Below are 22,162 nucleotides of genomic sequence, written 5' to 3'. Positions count from 1 at the left end.
CACTCATCATACAGAGACCACCATGCTGCCCCACTCATCATACAGAGACCACCATGCTGCCCTACTCATCATACAGAGACCACCATGCTGCCCTACTCATCATACAGAGACCACCATGCTGCCCCACTCATCATACAGAGACCACCATGCTGCCCCACTCATCATACAGAGACCACCATGCTGCCCTACTCATCATAGAGAGACCACCATGCTGCCCCACGCCTAATGCTGTGACCCCCCACACTACCTCACGTTTCATACTGAGTCCCCTACATTGCTCCACTCCATTCTTAGCCTACCCACACTGCCCCTGTTCATATTGAACCCCCTTGCTACCCCTTTTCCACAATGAGCTCCCAATGCTTCCCCCTCTCCATACTTACTGAGTTGACACACGGCACTTCGGGGGGGGAAAGGGGGCACAAGGAGGGTCCAAAACATTCTCAAGTAGATTTAGAAACTTGACACTCAAGAGCAATGTGAATAGTGGTTTTTATTATCAAGAACTTGTAGGACAAGTTATCAAGCACATCATTGCCACATAGACAGTGGTGGACACCACGTCATACCCAGCTACACTGCTCGCCATGCTACTATACGAGGGGCTGCTGAGAAGTCTTTGGCTTTTCCCAGAAAGAAAAGAGATAGGATGATGAAACTTTACATTTATTCCACATACTCTCCACTGATGTCAACACACTTCTTGCATCGGTATTCCAAGTTCTGTAATCCTAGCAAAAAGAAGTATTTCGGTTGTGCCTCAAACCAGGCATCGGTAGCAGCCATGGCATCAGAAATGGTGGAAATTTGGTTCCCTTGAGGTGTTTCTTCAGGTTTGGAAACAGATGATAGTCGGAGGGAGCTAGATCTGGTGAATAAGGTGGGTGGTCAGCCAGCTGGAAGCCCAGCTCTGCCAGTTTTGCTGTGGTCGCTTGAGCAGTGTGAGCGGAGGTGTTGTCTTGCAGGAACAAGATTCTTTTGGACAGCCTTATTTATCCATAGTGTTCCTTTGTTTTTGCCTTATTATACTTTGTACTGCCTTATTTATCCATAGTGGTTTCTTTTTATTCCTGGACATTTTATTACCAGAGGGTAAAGTTTCTACAGGATTCTAGTAATAAATGGGGCATGTTTGAGGATATATGTTTGGTATCCCCAGTTACCATCACATGTTCCCATTCTACACGTACCTTAATTTGCTGAAATCAGGATTCCTAAAATTCCAGGTTTTTACATTTATCCTTTGAAAGGTTATATTGAATATTACATTGAAACTTACCATATTATGGTTGCTGCTGCCCAAGTGCTCCTGGACCGGTATATCTGCAAATGTATGTGGTCCATTTAACAGGACTAAGGCGGGGTTTGCACACTAAGACATCGCAGGCCGATGCTGCGATGCCGAGTGCGATAGTCCCCGCCCCCGTCGCAGCAGCGATATGTGGTGATAGCTGGCGTAGCGAAAGTTATCGCTACGCCAGCTTCACACACACACTCACCTGCCGTGCGACGTCCCTGTGGCCGGCGACCCGCCTCCTTGTTAAGGGGGCGGGTCATGCGGCGTCACTGCGACGTCACACGGCAGGCGGCCAATCAGAGCGGAGGGGCGGAGATGAGCAGGATGTAAACATCCCGCCCACCTCCTTCCTTCCGCATATCCTACGGAAGCCGCAGTGAGGCCGGTAGGAGACGTTCCTCGCTCCTGCGACTTCACACACAGCGATGTGTGCAGCCGCAGGAGCGAGGAACAACATCGGACCATTGCGTCAGCGTAATTATGAATTACGCCGACGCTATACCGATGATACGATTACGACGCTTTTGCGCTCGTTAATCGTATCATCCAGCCTTTACACACTGCGATGTCGCATGCGATGCCGGAAGTGCGTCATTTTCAATTTGACCCCACCGACATCGCACCTGCGATGTCGCAGTGTGCAAAGTGCCCCTAAATCCAGCAAATTATCTCCCCTTGTTGGTTCATCCACCAACTCAGAGAGGTAATTGTCTTGAATGGTAGATAAGAACTTGCAGATTTTTGCACAACCAGAATGTCCCATTAAATGTCAGGATAGTTAAAATCCCCCATATTAAGGACCTGATTATTATTAGGCTAGGTTCACATTTCCGTTGTTTTGCATCAGTCACATGCGTTGCTTGATGCTTGCGACTGATGCGTTGTACAACGGATGACAAGAATTGAAATTCATTGCCATGATAAAAGCGGATTCAGTTTTAAAACGAGAAAGAGAGAGCGATCAGCTGATCTCCCGGCTTCTGTGAGTGATCAGCTGATCACCCGGCGGCTAGCTTCTGTGAGTGATCAGCTGATCACCCGGCGGCCGGCTTCTGTGAGCGATCAGCTGATCTCCCGGCCGCCGGCTTTTGAGAGCGATCAGATGATGTCCCGGCGGCCGACTATTGTGAACGATCAGCTGATCACTCTCATTAGCCGGCCGCCGGGTGATCAGCTGATCGCTCACAGAAGCCGGGAGATCAGCTGATCACTCTAATTAGCCGGCCGCCGGGTGATCAGCTGATTGCTCACAGAAGGCGGGTGCCTGGCGATCAGCTGATCGTTCGGCCACCAAGAGAGACCATGCGCAGCGAAATCAAAAGGATTCCGCTGCTCAAAAAACGTTACATGCTGCGTTCCTGCCGCCCGACGGTCAGTCGTTCCATGACTGATCAGTCGGGCGGCAGATGCAACGCAAGTGCATCAGTCACTATCTGCCAAACGGATTGCGTTATCAGAGCGGCGGATTGTGACTGATCATAAACAACGGAAATGTGAACCTAGCCTTATTTACTGCCCTTTTAATTTGTTGCAGCATTTAATTCTGTAACTGTTCAGCTATGTTAGGAGGCTTGGGTGTACTTCTCACATAGCAAGATCGCTAGCGAGATTGCTGCTGAGTCACAGGTTTTGTGACGTACCAGTGACCTCATCAGCGATCTCACTGTGTGTGACACTGAGCAGCGACCTCGCCTCTGCTGTGAAATTGCTGATCGTTACACACTGTTCTGGTTCATTTTTTGCTCGTTGGTCTGCAGCTGTGCAGCACACATCGGCGTGTTTGACGGCGGGAGACCAACGAGCACCGACTCTGTGTAAGCAACGTATGCTGGTAACCAGGGTAAATATCGGGTAACCAAGCAAAGCGCTTTGCTTAGTTACCCGTTATTTAACCTGGTTTCCAAGCGCAGAGTCGTTGGTGGCTGGAGGCTAGTCACTGGTGAGATCTGCCTGATTGACAGCTCACCAGCGACCATGTAGCGACGTAACAGCGATCCTGACCAGGTCATATCGTGGTCGGAATTGCTGGTACATCGTTTAGTGAGACGGTACCCTTATAGCAAACTCCAATTAGCAGCTTTCCATTATTGCCCTCCCTGTGTACATTAACCCACACTGACTCATATTGTCACGTCTTCCCCCAATGTTGTCACTGAGCACAGGTCTTAAGTTAGATTTAACAAAAACACACACCTTTCCTGTCCCTTCAGAATGTAGAGTAACCCTCTATGTTTTTCCCCCAGTCATTGTGTCTGACATCATTCCTCCACTCTCCTCTTTCTGGCTGTTTGTAAAAGGAGTTGCAAATGCAATTCTGGTATTTTGATTATTTTTTCTGTTAATGGCATTTACGCTTTGAGTTAACTTTTAATTTTGATAAGCTGGACTTTTACGGATACATCATTTTATTTATTTTTTATATATTATTAATTATTTCATTAATTTATATATTATATATACAGTCCGGCTCATCATTATTGGCACCCATAAAGTTTATGTACATAATGTATAATATCTCCTGAATAAAATTAATCAAGTGAAACTGCTTTTTTGTATAGAGCATTTGAGTTAAATATAAAAGAGCAAATTATAAACAATTTAAAACAAAAACAATAGAAGGGAAAAATAGAAAAGCCTAAAGCTGCTGTGACGCCGCCGTTATTGGCACCTTTACAATAAATTGGTATGGAAACACATTTTGACTTGCCTGTGGTAAGTCACAGATGAGAATCACCTGTGATAAATTGTCTGTACCCATGTGACCTGAATTAGCCAATGAATGAGGACTTCAGTGTTTTAAAAAGCCACATTCTAGGCCCTGTTCCTTTGTCAGAATGGTGAAGACATCAGAACTGCTACTATTAGCAAATACAAGACTTCCAAAGGGTATAAGGCCATCTCCAAGATCTTGGTATCCTAGTTTCAATAGTGCACAATTTTATTAAGAAATTTGCCAAACAAGGACCCGTCGAGAACCGCCCTGGACGTGGGGAAATGAGGAACATTGACAAGAGGTGTCTTTGAAGGTTGGTGCGAATGATGGAAAAAAACACCACGTCAAACATCCAAAGACCTGAAGGACAACCTGGAACAGTCTGGGGTTATGTTATGGTTTCAACAAGTACCATACACCCAGGGGCGGGCTGGCGGGCAATTGCCACCCGGGCCGCCCTCCCAACTGCTATACAGGGAAGGCCGCCTACTGCATAATGTCATTATAACAGACACATGGCCGCCCACAGTTCACTGCGCGCGGCCGTGTCTCCTGTACTGTGATGCCGCGGGGCCGGCACTGACACTTCTACAGGTTCAGACAGTGTCAGGCGGCAGTGTTATAGTACAGGAGCCATGGCCGTGCGCAGTTCACTGTGCGCGGCCGTGTATTGCAATGACGTCATGTCAGGGCCGCCATCAGGGCATTACTGCACTTGGTGGTGTATGGGGCACAGAAGCAAGGAGGGAGACCGGGCCGCTCACAGAAAGCTGCTGCATACACCGCACACTAAACCAAGCGGAGCTTTAGGGGGAAGGCCAAGGAAGAAACCATTGCTGAAGAAAAGACTGATCTACGTTAAAGAGTACCCTGACAAACCACAATCCTTCCGGGAAAAATTTCTGAGGACAAATGAAACAAAAATAGACCTTAGGATAATGCTTTGATGCATCTGGTACTGGAGACCTTGATCATATCACAGGAATCATGACATCAGAGCATTATCAAGACATTTTAGAGTGACATGTCCTACCCAGTGTAAGAAAACTTGATTTGAGTCAAAGATCATGGGTCATCCAGCAAGACAATGACCCAAAGCACACATCCAATAGTACACCGGAAGGGTTGAAAAAGAAAAATGACTCCTGACCTCAATCCCATTGAAATTCTTTGGGGTGAGCTGAAATCTGCCATTGGGAAAAAGAAGTCATCTATGACTAAGGACGCTTTCTAATGTGTGTTGTCCGAAACGCGTAAGGTGTCCTGTATGACTGATGCCGTTACATCTTGAGATGCTATTTTTTTAATGTATCCAATGATTTTTTTTTTCTATTTTTATACTTAATCTCTGGTGCTGGATCCATTTTTCCTTTCCCTGTTTAACCACTATCGCAGACCTGGCCGGACTGGAGGCTTTCCGTGCACCATCTCTGAAGTCCTGGGGCACCCACTCTAGGTAAGCTGAAAATCATCTTTTTCCACATCATTGGGAAAAATAACCCTGCAAACATTCAAGAGCTTGAACAAGCTGCGAAGAAAGAGTGAGAAAAAATACCAACAGATAAGTGCAAGAAGCTTATAGATGGCTCCAAGAAACGCGGGGAGGCTGTCATCAGTGCCAAAGGGTGTGCAACCAAGTATTAATTAGGTGTGCAACCAAGTATTCATTAGGGGTGCCTTTACTGCTGCACATGCAGTTTGTTCTGTTTCTTCTTTGAAATTGCAATGTCAGTTAAAAAAAAAGTTGTTTTGTAATTGTTGTATTACTTTGAACGACTAATTTAAAAAAATCATGAGGATGTAACAGGTACATTTCCATTCATTTCTGAAGATATTGGACAGTCTATGAAAAAAATTAAGGGGTACCTATAATGGTGCGCAGCACTGTATGTGTATATATATATATATATATATATATATATATATATATATATATATATATATATTTAATTTTTCTTCACTGACTATGTAGAGTGCAGCAGTCAATCATTACTGGCTATTGCTCTCTGCACACTAAGCACTGCTTTGTCAAGTAACTGCTATCTCTGCAGAGCGCAGCAGATGAGTCTACTTTGTCACTGGTTACTGCACTCTGCACATTTAAGTTGACAGAGTGACCGTGTCATCCTCATTTGCAGAGGAACAGTTACACTGAGAAATCAGAGCGCAGTCAGTGCTCAGAGAGCAGCAATCAAACCATCAATGGCTGCTGCATGCAATACTGTAGAAACATGTGGTGGTGACAGCAGATCCGGCACCCAGATGGCTTTATCTAGCAGTGAGGAGAGGTTGGGCTGCCACCTACTATACTAATGCCAGGCTGCTCGACTGTTCACACTGCTGTAAAAAGTGCAAAGTGCAATGATTTCACTGCTGCGCTCTGAACAGTGTAAGCAGTGGTAAGTGGTGATAGAGGAATACTGCAGCTCAGTGGACAGCGCTGGAGTACAACAACATGGTGCCTGGCTCCACCTACAGCTGTGAACTGCCCATGACAGGGGGCTTGGACTGTTCACAGCTGAAGAGACAGGATCAGACACCAACAATGCACTTTTTTTGTTGTTTGCTTTATTTGATGTGTCCAATTGTCACCATTGCACACAAGCAAATACAAATGGCAGCCCCCGGCGGCTGAAGAAAAAATTAATAAAAAATAAACTATTACACCTGTTTATATTATAATATAAATATACATGATCCCATAATTACAAATCATTAATTTAAAAAATTGTGATACATCCGCTTTAAATATTGAGTGCGGCTCTGCAGTATAATACAGGCTGTAACTCAGGATCAGTACAGGATAAGTAATGTAATGTATGTACACAGTGACTGTACCAGCAGAATAGTGAATGCAGCTCTGGAGTATAATACAGGATGTAACTCAGGATCAGTACAGGATAAGTAATGTAATGTATGTACACAGTGACTGCACCAGCAGAATAGTGAGTGCAGCTCTGGAGTATAATACAGGATGTAAGTCAGGATCAGTACAGGATAAGTAATGTAATGTATGTGCACAGTGACTGCACCAGCAGAATAGTGAGTGCAGCTCTGGAGTATAATACAGGATGTAAGTCAGGATCAGTACAGGATAAGTAATGTAATGTATGTGCACAGTGACTGCACCAGCAGAATAGTGAGTGCAGCTCTGGAGTATAATACAGGATGTAAGTCAGGATCAGTACAGGATAAGTAATGTAATGTATGTGCACAGTGACTGCACCAGCAGAATAGTGAGTGCAGCTCTGGAGTATAATACAGGATGTAAGTCAGGATCAGTACAGGATCAGTAATGTAATGTATGTACACAGTGACTGCACCAGCAGAATAGTGAGTGCAGCTCTGGAGTATAATACAGGATGTAACTCAGGATCAGTACAGGATCAGTAATGTAATGTATGTACACAGTGACTGCACCAGCAGAATAGTGAGTGCAGCTCTGGAGTATAATACAGGATGTAATTCAGGATCAGTACAGGATAAGTAATGTATGTACACAGTGACTGCACCAGCAGAATAGTGAGTGCAGCTCTGGAGTATAACACAGGATGTAACGCAGGATCAGTAAAGGATAAGTAATGTTTGTACATAGTGACTCCACCAGCAGAATAGTGAGTGCAGCTCTTCAGCATAATATAGGATGTAATTCAGGACCAGTACAGAATAAGTAATGTATTGTATGTACACAGTGACTGCATCAGCAGAATAGTGAGTGCAGCTCTGGAGTATAATACAGGATGTAACTCAGGATCAGTACAGGATAAGTAATGTAATATATGTACACAGTGACTGCACTAGCAGAATAGTGAGTGCAGCTCTGGAGTATAATACAGGAGGTAACTCAGGATCAGTGCAGGATAAGTAATGTATTGTATGTACACAGTGACTGCACCAGCAGAATAGTGAGTGCAGCTCTGGAGTATAATACAGGATGTAACTCAGGATCAGTACAGGATCAGAAATGTTTATACATAGTGCCTCCCCCAGCAGAATAGGGAGTGCAGCTCTGGAGTATAATATGGACTGTAACTTAGGATCACAGTTGGTTATGTCATGTCTATTTTTGGATAAGTGGACAGGATTCACTTCAGTGTGGGTCCGACTTCCAGCACTTCTTCCAATCAGATGTTTCCAGCAGCGGTAGCAGCCATATGTAAACAGCAGAACAGCACAGCTCCATACACGGTTTTCTGAATGCTGCTGGGTATTGCACACATGTTCCTATTATTTGAATAGGAGCTGAACTTCAGTACTTCAGAATGGCTACTAAACAGTGTGATAGCGCTGTGCTATTATGCTCCATACACTGTTAACATCAAGCCACTGTAAGTAGCTGATCCTTGGGGGTACCGTGTGTTGTTGTACCAATCAGATATTGATGACTTATCCTAATGATAGGTCATCAATATAACGGTAGTGGTAAACCCTATATTCTATCTACAATGCCTTGCGAAAGTATTCGGCCCCTTGAATTTTTCAACATTTTCCCACATTTCAGGCTTCAAACAAAGATAAAAATGTTAATGTTATGGTGAAGAATCAGCAACAAGTGGACACAATTGTGAAGTTGAAGGGAATTTATTGCTTATGTTAAACTTTTTTAATGAATAATAAACTGAATATTGGGGCGTGCAATATTATTCATCCCCTTTACCTTCAGTGCAGCAAACTCACTCCAGAAGTTCATTGAGGATCTCTGAATGATCCAATGTTGTCCTAAATGACTGATGATGATAAATATAATCCCCCTGTGTGTAATCAAGTCTCCGTATAAATGCACCTGCTCTGTGATAGTCTCAGGGTTCTGTTTAAAGCGCAGATAGCATCATGAAGACCAAGGAACACAACAGGCAGGTCCGTGATATTGTTGTGGAGAAGTTTAAAGCCGGATTTGGTTACAAAAAGATTTTCAAAACTTTAAACATCCCAAGAAGCACTGTTCAAGCGATCATATTGAAATGGAAGGAGTATCATACCACTGCAAATCTACCAAGACCCGGCCGTCCATCCAAACTTTCATCTCAAACAAGGAGAAAACTGCTCAGAGATGCAGCCAAGAGGCCCATGATCACTCTGGATGAACTGCAGAGATCTACAGCTGAGGTGGGAGAGTCTGTCCATAGGATAACAATCAGTTATACACTTCACAAATCTGGCCTTTATGGAAAAGTGTCAAGAAGAAAGCAATTTCTGAAATAGATCCATAAAAAGTGTTGTTTAAAGTTTGCCACAAGCCACCAAGGAGACACCAAACATGTGGAAGAAGGTGCTCTGGTCAGATGAAACCAAAATCGAACTTTTTGGGCACAATGCCAAACGATATGTTTGGCATAAAAGCAATACAGCTCATCACCCTGAACACACCATCCCCACTGTCAAACATGGTGGTGGCAGCATCATGGTTTGGGCCTGCTTTTCTTCAGTGGAGACAGGGAAGATGGTAAAAATTGATGGAGCCAAATACAGGACCCTTCTTGAAGAAAACCTGTTGGAGTCTGCCAAAGACCTGAGACTGAGATTTGTCTTCCAACAAGACAATGATCCCAAACATAAAGCAAAATCTACAATGGAATGGTTCACAAATAAATGTTTCCAGGTGTTAGAATGGCCAAGTCACAGTCCAGACCTGAATCCAATCGAGAATCTGTGGAAAGAGCTGAACACTGCTGTTCACAAACGCCTCCATCCAACCTCACTCAGCTCCAGCTGTTTACAAAGGAAGAATGGGCGAGAATTTCAGTCTCTAGATGTGCAACACTGATAGACACATACCCCAAGCGACTGCAGCTGTAATCGCAGCAAAAGGGGGCGCTACAAAGTATTAACTTAAAAGGGATGAATAATATTGCATGTCCAATATTCAGTTTATTATTTTTTAAGAAAGTTTAAAATAAGCAATAAATTTCGTTCAACTTCACAATTGTGTCCCACTTGTTGTAGATTATTCACCATAACATTAGAATTTTTATCTTTATGTTTGAAGCCTGAAATGTGGGAAAAGGTTGAAAAATTCAAGGGGGGCGAATACTTTTGCAAGGCACTGTATTGTACAATAACTCTTTGGTTGATAGAGACCTCAGACCTTCCATGAGTTATTCAGCACCTACTAATGTAAGATACAGGTGTAGATGTCAGATTTGTAGGAAAAGGCCCCAAACACCAACAAGATGTGGAAAAATACCTTGATTTATTTCACAATGTATTTATTTCAGGTGTGACTCAAAGTAGAAAAAGAACCTTTACATGCAAGTTCCTGGTCCAGTGTCTGGGATGGACCTCTGCAGGGCGGACCGTCTGTTTGGCAGAATATAAGAAAGACTGACAACCAAAGGACATGATTTGCTATGGAGGTGTTAATGAAATCTACAAGTTCTGTGGCTGCAGCCTGGGACTCCCCCTCATACAGACACACAAAACATGGCATCTTTTATTATACTCTCTACCTAGAAGATCACAGTGTGCGTATAGAGATCACAAGAGAGACTCACAGCTCAACGGGACAGGGATAAAATATGGCCGGCAGTGGGTATTTAAGGACGCGCTATGTAGAGACCTGCACATTGGTAGATGTGCAATTAAATAAGTTTAATAAACCCTGTATGTATCTATTCAATAAATAGGTGCCCGCGTCCTGGCACATGTCCCGGGCCAAGCCCTACAACTCATTTCAAATTTTTGGCATTGGAAGAAAAAATGCTCCTATAGTCTGATATCCAAATGTCTGGTGTCCAAATATCTTCCCATTATTGGACATCCTGCATGGCCGCGCTGAACCACTCTGAAAATTTTACAACCCATAAAACGCCGCTTGGCCCATATGGCAACCCATGGATCTGGCCCCAGCCATCCATACTCTGGTCAACGGTGCCACAATGGAAACTCCAATCTATCATATTTGGTAACAATTGGGCCAAAACGCCCTACCTTTGCACATCCAGAAATGTTGCAACCGTGTCCTGTTGAGTCAAATGCATTTAGATAAAGATCGCTGTAAATGGCTGCCTCCAGATTCATTTAAAGAGGACCACCCACCAGGATTTTCCTATATAAACTAAAGCCAGTGCTATACTGGCGCTATCATGCTGATTCTATACATATATTTAGTTGTGAGATCGGATGTATAGTTTCTGAAATATAAGCAAGTAAAGTTTGTGAAATGCACTGTTATGTGATTGATAGGTGCTGCAGAATATCTAATAGGTGGGTTGGGTTTTGCTTGTTATTCCCGCCTCTGTCTGTCTGCCTGTCCTTCCTCCCGCTTCCCCCTGTAATAACAGAGATAGGGGAGGAAGCACAAGCAGCAGACAGGGGTGGGAATAACTAGCAAAACCCGACCCACCAATTAGATATGCTGTAGCTGCCATCAATCAAGTAATGCATTTCACAAACTTTACTTGCCTGTATTTCAGAAATTATTCATCCGATCTCACAACTAAAAGTATGTATAGAATCAGCCTGATAGCCCCAGGATAGCCCTGGCTTTAGCTTATATAGGAAAATCCTGGTGATTGGTGCTCATTAAAAGGACATATTCACACTGAAGACCATGAATGGTTGCTCCTAGGAATAATAATTTTGTGGTAAACAGGCTGCCAAACACACAATGAACAAATCAAAACGCTCATTTGTAGGGTGACGTGATCTTTTGTGCTGCAAAAAAGATCATCGTTCTCGACAGAACGTCGCTCAGTGTAAACAGGACCTGCGCTGCTGAGAATAATGGCCGCTTATACGCACTGAGCGATCATTTCAGATGCAAGCAAGCTAATATTCACCAATAGATGATCATTAAATGCCACAAGTTGGGCGGTGTGAACACACCTTTAGCGTTAAGGTTACCTCAACAAATTGTTCCCTGTTATCAGCCATTTCTGAAAGCGTAGAAATTGATTATATTGTTGGGTTGACGGACAGGACGTCTGACATTTCTGACCCCATGACCAGTATTTTATATCATGGATTTCTAACTTGAGGTTCCCCCAGAAACCTTTACAAAGGAGTAACTGATATCATCAGCTCTTAGTATAACACTGCTGCCGACTTTGAAGAGATTGTGCAGGAGTATAAAAACATGGCTACTTTCTTTCAAATAGAAAGTCCATGGGTCAGTCCTAAGAAAAAATAAATGAATATGGTGGAGCTGCAATACCAGACACAACCTATTGGGTGTGCCGTTTTTAGAAGAAAGCAGCCATGTTTTTCTAATCGACCACAACCTCGTTAGTTTCCTTTAATGATAGGCGGATTCATGTAACAGGCAGGGAAGGCAAATAATGGCGTCTCCACGTGTAACCTACACCAGTGATTCTCCAGTTTGGGGGATACTACAACTTTCAGCACTGCGGTGTCAGCTAAGCGTTGTAGTTCACACAATAGAGTGACATGGCTCCGGTATATAAGGTCATTTTCTCATTGTTATATATTATTTTCACAACTTCTTTTTTTCTTCTTTTTTAATAATATATAGTCTTAAAAAAAACTTCAGCTTGTAGGATTCATGTGCAGGTAATCCAGGGTAATGGCTCCAGGTCTGCGATATATGACTTACGAATGTCAAAGTTTCGCTCCGGGCACAGGCTAGCCGTCCGCATCGATCTTGTGAGCTGAAAAAATGGAGAGGAATAAGAAGCCGGCCATAAAATCCTGCTAAGAGCTGATCTAACGGCGGCTCTGTCAGAGGACATTACCATGCTCTGTTAGCTTTCCATGCATGATCTGGTTTTATGTGGATGTAAAATGTTAGGAAATTCAGGACATGCTGTAGAATTGGGAGTGGAGTAGTTATACTGGTAACTTTACATGCGTCCCTAGGGTTCATTTAGCTTCCTATCCAGTTATCAAGCATGCAGGCCTCCTAGGGGACATTTCCTACTGGAAACCAGTGTAGATAACAGACGTGAGTTAGTATGCAGACCAATGGCATGAACAGCTACACCAAAAAGTTATGGCCACTGACCCCTGATGAAGCTAAAGTTTGGCAGCGAAACGCGAGGTTATTTTTCTTCCTTTATTACATTACAGTTGCACATGGACTATGTACATTAGGGCTTATTTAACTTTTTTCACTCTTTTTCTGGTTTTCTACATATTTCTTGTTCTTTCCTTTGCTGACTGGTGACAAAATTGGCTTGGTCTATCCATTTATGATTAGATTTATATGGCATTTGTTTACGGAGTTGTTTGATATCAAAGTATTGGATAGTCATATATGGGGTTCCCATTTATTCTCTTTGCCATCTATTCTGTTTATTCAGTGAAACTAAAGGCCGCTTTACACGCAACGATATCGCTAACGAGATATCGCTGGGATCACGGAATTCGTGACGAACATCCGGCCTAGTTAGCGACATCGTTGAGTGTGACACCTATGAGCGGCCGCTAACGATCAAAAATACACACCTAATCATTCATACGTCGTTCCTTTCCCAAAAAACGTTGCTGGTGCTAGACGCAGGTTGTTCGTCGTTCCTGAGGCAGCACACATCACTACGTGTGACACCGCGGGAACGACGAACAACAACGTACCTGCGTCCTCCGGCAACGAGGTGGGCGTGTCGTTAATGCGGCTGGTCTCTGCCCCTCCGTTTCTATTGGCGGGCCGTTGTGTGATGTCGCTGTGACGGCGCACGAATCTCCCCCTTAAAAAAAGAGGCTGTTCGCCGGCCACAGCGACGTCGCTAGGAAGGTAAGTTTGTGTGACGCGTCCAAGCGATATTGTGCACCACGGGCAGCGATTTGCCTGTGACACACAAACAACGGGGCGGGTGCTTTCACAAGCAATATCGCTAGCGATGTAGCTGCGTGTAAAGCGGCCTTGAACCTTCTATTTTATCTGACCTGACAGGGATTGGGTATTAGGATGGTTAATTGTCACCACATCCTTGTACGTGCCTTTTTAAGCATTTTATTTTATTTTTGTATGTCTTTAAAAATTTAAATACAATTTGAAATATATTTTATTGAATTCTCTTGCCTTGTGCACTTTTATTCTTTATTTTGGATGCTTATTATTTAGGCCCCTTTCACAATGTGGGCTGATCTCCGTTTAGTGGTCCCATCGGGGCTTCAGTACAAACCCCGTCCCCCGCAAAACGGGTTTCTGACATATGCGCCGACGGGGTCATTGACATTAATGGTGCAAGACAGAGTTGCCGTGTACTCTGTCGTGCACCATTTTTGGAAGTATATGCCTATTGGAGTCGAACAGCCAGATGTAGTAGACTGCATCTGGGTGTCAGCGTCCGGAAAGCGTATACTCCTGAAAATGGTGCATGACAGAGCACACGGTGACGCCATCTGCACCATTATAGTCAATTGCCCCATCGTTCCAGACGTCCGAAACCCGTGTTGCGTGGGGGTCCGGATTAAAGCCCCGACAGGACCACTGAACGGAGATTGAAACGCAATGTGAAAGCGGCTTTAGGTCTTTGCAATACATTTGCTGATATATTTGGCGGTGCCCATCTTTTGCTATGCTTTTCCATATGACACTAGTAGGGCACTAGTTGGATAAACTGAGGTGTGATTTGGATGTAGTAGGCACTCATTGCCTGAGCTCTTCCTAGCTCTACGTATATGGTAGGTAATGCTTTTCAGGGCACTATTTATTTTTATTTTATGTTACATAGTTTGAGTTTTATATGTGGACACTGTGAGGAATCGTTACGGCACTATGAAGTCTATGGTTGGCATTGTGAGGGAACCTTATGGTGTTATTAATCTTGGCACTGTGAGACATTGTCTGCAAATGTTTGGGCACTATTCATCAGTTCAATCTGTGGCACTGTTCACTAATATAAGGTGGGTGTGTGGCTTAGTCTATAAACTTTATGGCATTGTCAGAGTTGTGTGGGAGCTATATGGCATTTATTGGAGCCTTGAGCAACAACAGGGTGTTATGTGTCACTTCAGTGCTACACTGTATATAAAGAATAACCTATTCGAGTTCAATGGTGCACACATAAGAATATCAACATAATGTCTCCATTATGGCATCAGCTCTATTGGCGCCATTACAGAGACACAGCATCTAGGCTCTTTCTATAATACGGAATCAGATTTTTTCTATATGGCACTAGGTACTTTATACTTTCCTCATATGTGGCGCATTAGTGTGTGAAAATGTATGCATTTTTATATCTTTTCCTCTTTTTTTTACAATGATCCCCATACTATATCCTAGTAAGGCACTATTGTATACATGTACTGTATGACATACCAGATTTTTCGTTTTGTAAGATGTGCTGGATTATAAGACGCACTCCAAATTTAGAGATAAAAAAAAGTAAAAAAAAAAAAAAAAAAAAAAAAAAGGTCCGTCTTATACTTTGGTGGTGTCTTACTGGAAGGGGGCGGTAGCAGTGGTGGAGCGGGGCAGGGGTGGTGCTGGAGTAAGGCGATGCTGCAGGCACTGTGCTGGCTGCAGTGGGGGCTGTGCTGGCTGTGTGAGGCAGGGTAGTGCGGCGGGTGTCACATATGCTCTGTCAGCGGTGCGGGTTTTCAAGAAATGGCGCCCGTAGTCGACGAGTGTCCAGATTGAGCTCTTGGCTCAATGACACGCCGAGATCTCATCTGCGCACGCACCACCTCTGGGCGCCTTTTTTTCCTTAAGTCCGCTGCTGGGAGATCAATGGGTTTGGAGGCGGCGTGTGCACAGATGAGATCTTTATCTGAGAGCTAAACATGCGCACGTGCCGATTCCGTGCGCCATTATTTGAAGCCCGCACTGCTGACAGAGCATCTCACCTGTCGCACCGAAGCCAGCACGGCCCCCACCGCAGCCCCCACCGCAGCCAGCACGGCCCCCACCGCAGCCAGCACGGCCCCCACCGCAGCCAGCACGCCCCCCACCGCAGCCAGCACAGTGGTCATTCTCTACCTCCCAGTAAGCTACATTCGCATTATAAGAGGCACCTCCTCATATTCCTCCCAAATTTTCGGGAGCAAAAAGTGCGTGTTATTAGCTGTAAAATATGGTAAGTATTGATGTAATTATATTGGTTATCATCTATGTCCCATTCCTGTGAGTTAATTATATTATTCTCTTTACAATATTGCCTGCATTCTTCATCTTTCATCTATTGTCCCTGTCATTCATGTTGTTTTCATGCCCACTGTGGCTCTGTTTTTAATCTTCCCGATTTTACTTGATGATATCACGTTTGCAATTAATAAAACATTATATATATATATAGCTTAACGAGAACAATCCATTCTGGGAGTGTGCTTGTTAACCAAGTTACTCGTTCAGCAAAGCAAGATTTTCCATAGGAAATCATTGCAATGCAGACAATTCCTTCCACAACTTGTTAACATCCTGGTCCCCAATTGTGCCATTCTACACACACACACACAAACACTTACGCGCACACACATATTATGCTCACCTTACCTTCCGTTCCATAACCAGCCTCCTGGGACTTGCTGTTCACTGGTACAGGATGTGTATCAGGTAACCATCACGACGAGGGAGGACCTTCCGCTGCCAGAGTGCTGACGTCAAAGGCAGGAGCCGCTTGCCTCTGATTGGCCAGCGCGCTGCCTTTGAGTAGTGGCTTACAGCAGAAGTTCCTGCCTCATCGCGATGCTTGCCGACTGCTGATACACAACCTATACCGGCGAACTATAGGACCCAGGCGGCCGGCGATGGAACGGAAGGTAAGGTGAGCATAATACTGTATGTGTGTACATGCGTATTTGTTTGGGTGTGTTTTGTGCGTGCTTGTGTGCGTTTGTGTGGACTGCAAGTGCAGGTTAGAGCGCGGTGGATGTACGGAACCGGAAGTGTGTGCGGTGAGTATTTTGCTTGTACGGCAAAGCTTTCTCGTAAACAGAGTTACAAATTTACAGCAAGCTTTGTCGCTAGGCAAAATACTCGCTAACTGAGTTACTCGTTAAGCGAGGTTCCACTGTGTATCGATTTTCTTATTTGCGTTCCACTGAACTCAGTTTTCTATAAGATGTTCTCATTGTTCGGAGTTTGCACCTATTATGGTAATATATATTCCATCAATACTATTTTAGCACCACTGTTACTCTATGCACACGTTATTACATGTACTATTGTTCTCCGTTAATTATAGAGAGATGAGGGATGGCAGCACGCCGCCGTCAGACAATGTTCTATGAACCTGGACAGTCAGTAACTGACTATAGACTCACACTGCTTTGGTATCCTAAGTGCCTCATTGTCTCCAGACATTACTTGGTGCATAACTCCTCTGAACTGGTAAAGGATCTTGAGACTTTTATCTTCCCCGATACAAGGGTCATAGAACCCAGGTAGTCCAGCCTGCGGAGGTAGACAGACAGGGTTAGATGATACCAGGACAGGTGCAGTACTTCACCTTGGAAGTCAAACTTAAAGCGAACATGGCTCCAATGTCCAAGAAAAGCTATAGGAACTAGATAGGAAACAATGGTGTTGTTACCTTTGAAGCTTCCGTGAGGATCAACTTAGAGTCTTTTACCAAGCACTGCAGAGGCACCGTCACATCGATGACTTTCACTCGCTCATTCTTTCGACTGTTATCGGTGACAAATTTACCATACCAGGCATTCAATATGATCAAGCCTGAAACACACAAATATATGATTGTGGTGAAATTTACAAAGGACCTGTCAGCTCTCATTTTAGTAAATACTTATATCCCCCATAAAAAGGTGTTTGGTATTTTTTTTTTTTTAAAAACTCTACATTTTCTTCTTCAAATCTTCTTGGAAAAATGTGACCAAACTAACATCTAGGGGTTTCCATTCCCATATACTATAAGGATAGACCTTATAAACTCAATAAATGTTGACAGTGTAACCACTACTGCTTCAAATCACCATAACCACATAAATATGATATTTCTGGTCAGTACATTATTAAAAAATTGTTTCTATCTTACCCATTCTAGATTCTTCGGCTTCTATGATCCTCCGTACAGACTCCTGCATCAATCGAACCTACAGATTTCAAAACACATTAGGGGTTTCATTGCAGAGCTTTTCATTACAGAACATATAATGAAGGAGTAAATGATAAATTAATTAAACAAGTAAATGGGAAAAAATAGCCCCCCACCCACCGTGATTGTCTGTGTGCGGGATTATGAAACAGACTCCAATTCAGTTTGCAGAGACAGTCCAGCTCCTCCATGATGGCTCATCCATACATGCCATCACAAGGTTTGCTGTGTCTCTTAGTATGGAGCTGATACCAGGACATGGGTTGTTACACAACGAGAGCCGAACAGGGTCATAAAAGGTCATCAACCCAACAATAGGACCAGTATCTGCTCCTTTGTATGAGGAGTAACAGGAGGAGCACTGCCATGGTCTTATACAATGACTTCCGGTGGCTACTGGTTTGGATTTTTCTCACCAAACTGTGAGAAACTGACTTTATGAGCCTGAGAACCCGACATCACCAACAGTAACCTGACTGCTATTAGGTGTCAGGATGAAATCCTCAACGTTATTCTTAGTGGCCCTCAGTTCCTTCTGGTACAAGACAATACTGGACCCTATGTTGCCCGGTGTAGGCAACTCCTGGATGATGAAGGCAGTGATGCTGGTGACTGACCCTTATGTTCCCCAGACCTAAATCCAATTGAGAAACACTGGGACATTATGTATCAGCTCATCTGAAAACTAAGCAGTGCCATGGACTGTCCAACAGGTTACTGACACCTTGATATTCGATAGGACAGTCCTAGGACCATGCTAAGACCTTGTCCAAGTGCACTAAGGCACGTGGGACCCATAAACACTACTGAGTGGCAAAAGACTGTCATGAAACTAGCACAAATCGGATCGGTCTGCGATTTTAATATTGTTCTCTGATTTTTGGGTATTTGGAATCCAGCCTGAAACATGTTTGTAAGGCTGCTTTCACACTACGTTTTTTTAACATGCGTCATGAATGTTTTTTTGCTGTAAAAGCAGATCCTGTTTTCACAAAGAAAAACGCATGTGTTATTTTGCAGGATCCTGCCACTTGAAGTTTATGGGCGGGCATTGAAGTCATGTGATAGACTGGGAGCCGGCATTGAGAGCTGCAGACGCTGGTAACCAAGGTAAACATCGGGTAACTAAGCGTAGTGCTTTGCTTGGATACCCGATATTTACTTTAGTTACAAGCGTCCGTAGCTGCTAGGAGCCAGGCTGCCTGCTCTCTGCACACGTAACCAAGGTAAACATTGGGTAACTAAGCAAAGCGCTTTGCCTGGTTATCCTATATTTACCTTGGTTATAAGCGTCTGCCGCTCTCAGGCGGGGGAGAGAGGGAGGGAGGGGGGAGGTAGGGAGGGGGGAGGGATGGAGGGAGGGGGGAGAGAGGGAGGAGGGAGGGGGGGAGAGAGGGGGGAGAGAGGGAGGAGGGAGGGAGGGGGGAGAGAGGGGGGAGAGAGGGAGGAGGGAGGGAGGGGGGAGAGAGGGAGGAGGGAGGGAGGGGGGAGGGAGGTAGGAGGGAGGGAGGTGGGAGGGGGGGAGGCGGGGAGGGGGGGAGGGAGGGAGGGGGAGGGAGGGGGAGGGAGGGGGAGGGAGGGGGAGGGAGGGGGGAGAGAGGGAGGGGGAGAGAGGGAGGGGGGAGAGAGGGAGGGGGGAGAGAGGGAGGGGGGAGAGAGGGAGGGGGGAGAGAGGGAGGGGGGAGAGAGGGAGGGGGGAGAGAGGGACTGATCACGCCAGGCTGGTTTCTGGGCATGCTCAGTAGAGCAAGCAGGATCCTGTCTATCAGCATGCCAGCATTCACATGCGTTTGCGTGCAGTATAGTCAGGATCCAGTGAAAAACAGTATTTGGACGCAGCTCAAAAACGCTACAAGTAGCGTTTTTGAAAAAAGTTAAAAAACTGCAAGTCGCTGGATTCTCACTATAACGCACGCAAACGCATGTGAACGCATGTTGACGAGAGTCCATTGCAAATGCATTGAAATGAAAACGCATTTGCACTGGATCCGTTTTTGCGTTAAGAAAACGTTTATGACGCATGTTAAAAAAACGTAGTGTGAAAGCAGCCTAACTAATTCCATGGTTTCGTATTAACATTCTTTAATATTTTGAATATATATATATATTTTTATCAAAACTCTGGTCATCTTTGGGTGAGCTCACTTTTTCCTACCAGCTCTCAGTTGATTATTTTGATTCCAATTCACAGATGATACGTCTTTTTATTCTCAGCAAATTATACAATTTATATCAGTAAAGATTTTCAACTGTAATAATCTTTCATTCATCAAGATTCCATGTGTGGGAATATATACAGTCATGGCCTTGAAACTGCTCCAGAAAATGAAGTATCTCTTAGACAATTATTGCAGTTACACATGTTTTGTTATACACATGTTTATTTCTTTTGTTTGTATTGGAACAACACAAAAAGAACAGAGATAAAAGGCAAATTGGACATAATTTCACACAAAATCTCAAAAATGGGCCGAACAAAACTGTTCTCCTCCTCAACATAATATTTGGTTGCACACTCTTTGGAATAAATAACTGCAATCAATCGCTTCCTATAACCATCCACAAGCTTCTTACTCCTCTCACCTGGAATTTTGGACTCTTCTTTTGTAAACTGCTCCAGGGCTCTCATATATGAAGTCGTCTTCTCCCAACAGCAATTTTAAGATTTACCCACAGATGTGCAATGGGATTTAGATCCGGACTCATTGCTGCCACTTCAGAACTGTTCAGTACTTTTTCTTCATCCTTTTCTGGACGGTTTCTTGAAGTATGTTTGGGTTCAATGCCCTGCTGGAAGACCCATGACCTAGGACGCAAACCCAGCTCACTGGGCACTACATTGCCAAAAAAAATCCTTTGGTAATCTTCAGGTTTCATGATGCCTTGAACACGGTCAAGGCACCCAGTGTAAGAGGCAGCAGAACAATCCCAAAACATCTTTGAACCTCCACCATATGTGACTGTAGGTGCTGTGTTCATTTCTTTGTAGGGCCTCGTCCCGTTTTCAGTAAACAGAATATGCTATGCAAAGAAGCTCTATCTTGGCCTTATTTGTCTACAAGATGCTTGCCCAGAAGGATTTTGGCTTACTTGCATACGTTTTGGCAAACTGCAGTCTAGATTTCTTATGTCTCTGTGTCAGCAGTGAGGTCCTCCTGGGTCTACTCCATAGGGTTTTACTTAATTCAAACATGGACTGATAGTTGGCGCTGACAGTGATGCACTCTGAGCCTGCGGAACAGCTTCAATTTCTTTGGAACTTGATGGGTGCTTATCTACCATCTGGACTATCCTGTGTTGAAACCTTTCATCAATTTTTCTCTACCGTCCAGGGAGATTCGCTACAGTGCAGTGGGTTGTAAACTTCTTGATTATGTTGCACACCGTGGAGAAAGGAACATCAAGATCTCTGGAGATGGACTTGTAGCCTCAAGATTGTTTATGTTTTTCAACAATTTTGGTTCTCAAGTCCTTAAGCAGGCTTTACATGCTACGACATCGCTCAAGTGATCTCGTTGGGGTCATGGATTTTGTGACGCACATCCAGTCGCTTTAGCGATGCAGTTGCGTGTGACACCTCTAAGCGATTTTGCATCGTCGCAAAAACGTGCAAAATCGCTCATCGGTGACATGGGGGTCCATTCTCAAATATCGTTACTGCAGCAGTAACGAAGTTGTTCCTCGTTCCTGCGGCAGCACACATCGCTCCGTGTGACACCGCAGGAATGAGGAACCTCACCTTACCTGCGTCCCGGCCACAATGCGGAAGGAAGGAGGTGGGTGGGATGTTACGTCCCACTCATCTCCGCCCCTCCGCTTCCATTGGGTGGCGGTTCAGTGTCGCTGCTGTGACGTCGCTGTGACGCTGAACGAACCGCCCCCTTAGAAAGGAGGCGGTTCACCGGTCACAGTGACATCGCAGGGAAGGTAAGTCTGTGTGACGGGTCCGGGCGATGTTGTGCAACACGGGCAGCGATTTGACCGTGTCGCACAACAGATGGGGGCGGGTACGCACGATGGCGATATCGGTACCGATATCGCAGTGTGTAAAGCGGCCTTTAGACAATTCTCTTCTCTTTCTGTTCTCCATGCTTAAGTGTGGCACAACACACAGACACACAATGCAAAGACTGAGTCATCTTCTCTCCTTATCTTGTTTCAGGTGTGATTTCCATATTGCCCACACCTGTTTCTTGC

At 44.5% G+C, this 22,162-nt stretch overlaps 1 protein-coding gene across 1 annotated transcript in view; it reads right to left on the bottom strand.

The window, feature by feature from the left end:
- Positions 1–11,471: 11,471 nt before the first annotated feature.
- DNAJC11 (DnaJ heat shock protein family (Hsp40) member C11) overlaps positions 11,472–22,162 on the bottom strand; it is a 209,611-nt gene continuing 198,920 nt past the window's right edge. The window contains exons 13-16 of the mRNA XM_075328892.1: positions 17,906–17,963; positions 17,444–17,586; positions 17,175–17,304; positions 11,472–12,616 (exon numbers count right to left, since the gene is read on the bottom strand). Coding sequence (XP_075185007.1) covers positions 12,591–12,616; positions 17,175–17,304; positions 17,444–17,586; positions 17,906–17,963 — 357 coding nt within the window. The 3' untranslated portion in view covers positions 11,472–12,590. The remainder of the gene's footprint in view (positions 12,617–17,174; positions 17,305–17,443; positions 17,587–17,905; positions 17,964–22,162) is intronic.

This window comes from Anomaloglossus baeobatrachus, chromosome 11, assembly GCF_048569485.1.
Source record: "Anomaloglossus baeobatrachus isolate aAnoBae1 chromosome 11, aAnoBae1.hap1, whole genome shotgun sequence".
Lineage (NCBI taxonomy): Eukaryota > Metazoa > Chordata > Amphibia > Anura > Aromobatidae > Anomaloglossus > Anomaloglossus baeobatrachus.
The sequence above is the reverse complement of the archived record's forward strand: the minus strand, read 5'-3'. Positions and strand labels throughout refer to the sequence as shown.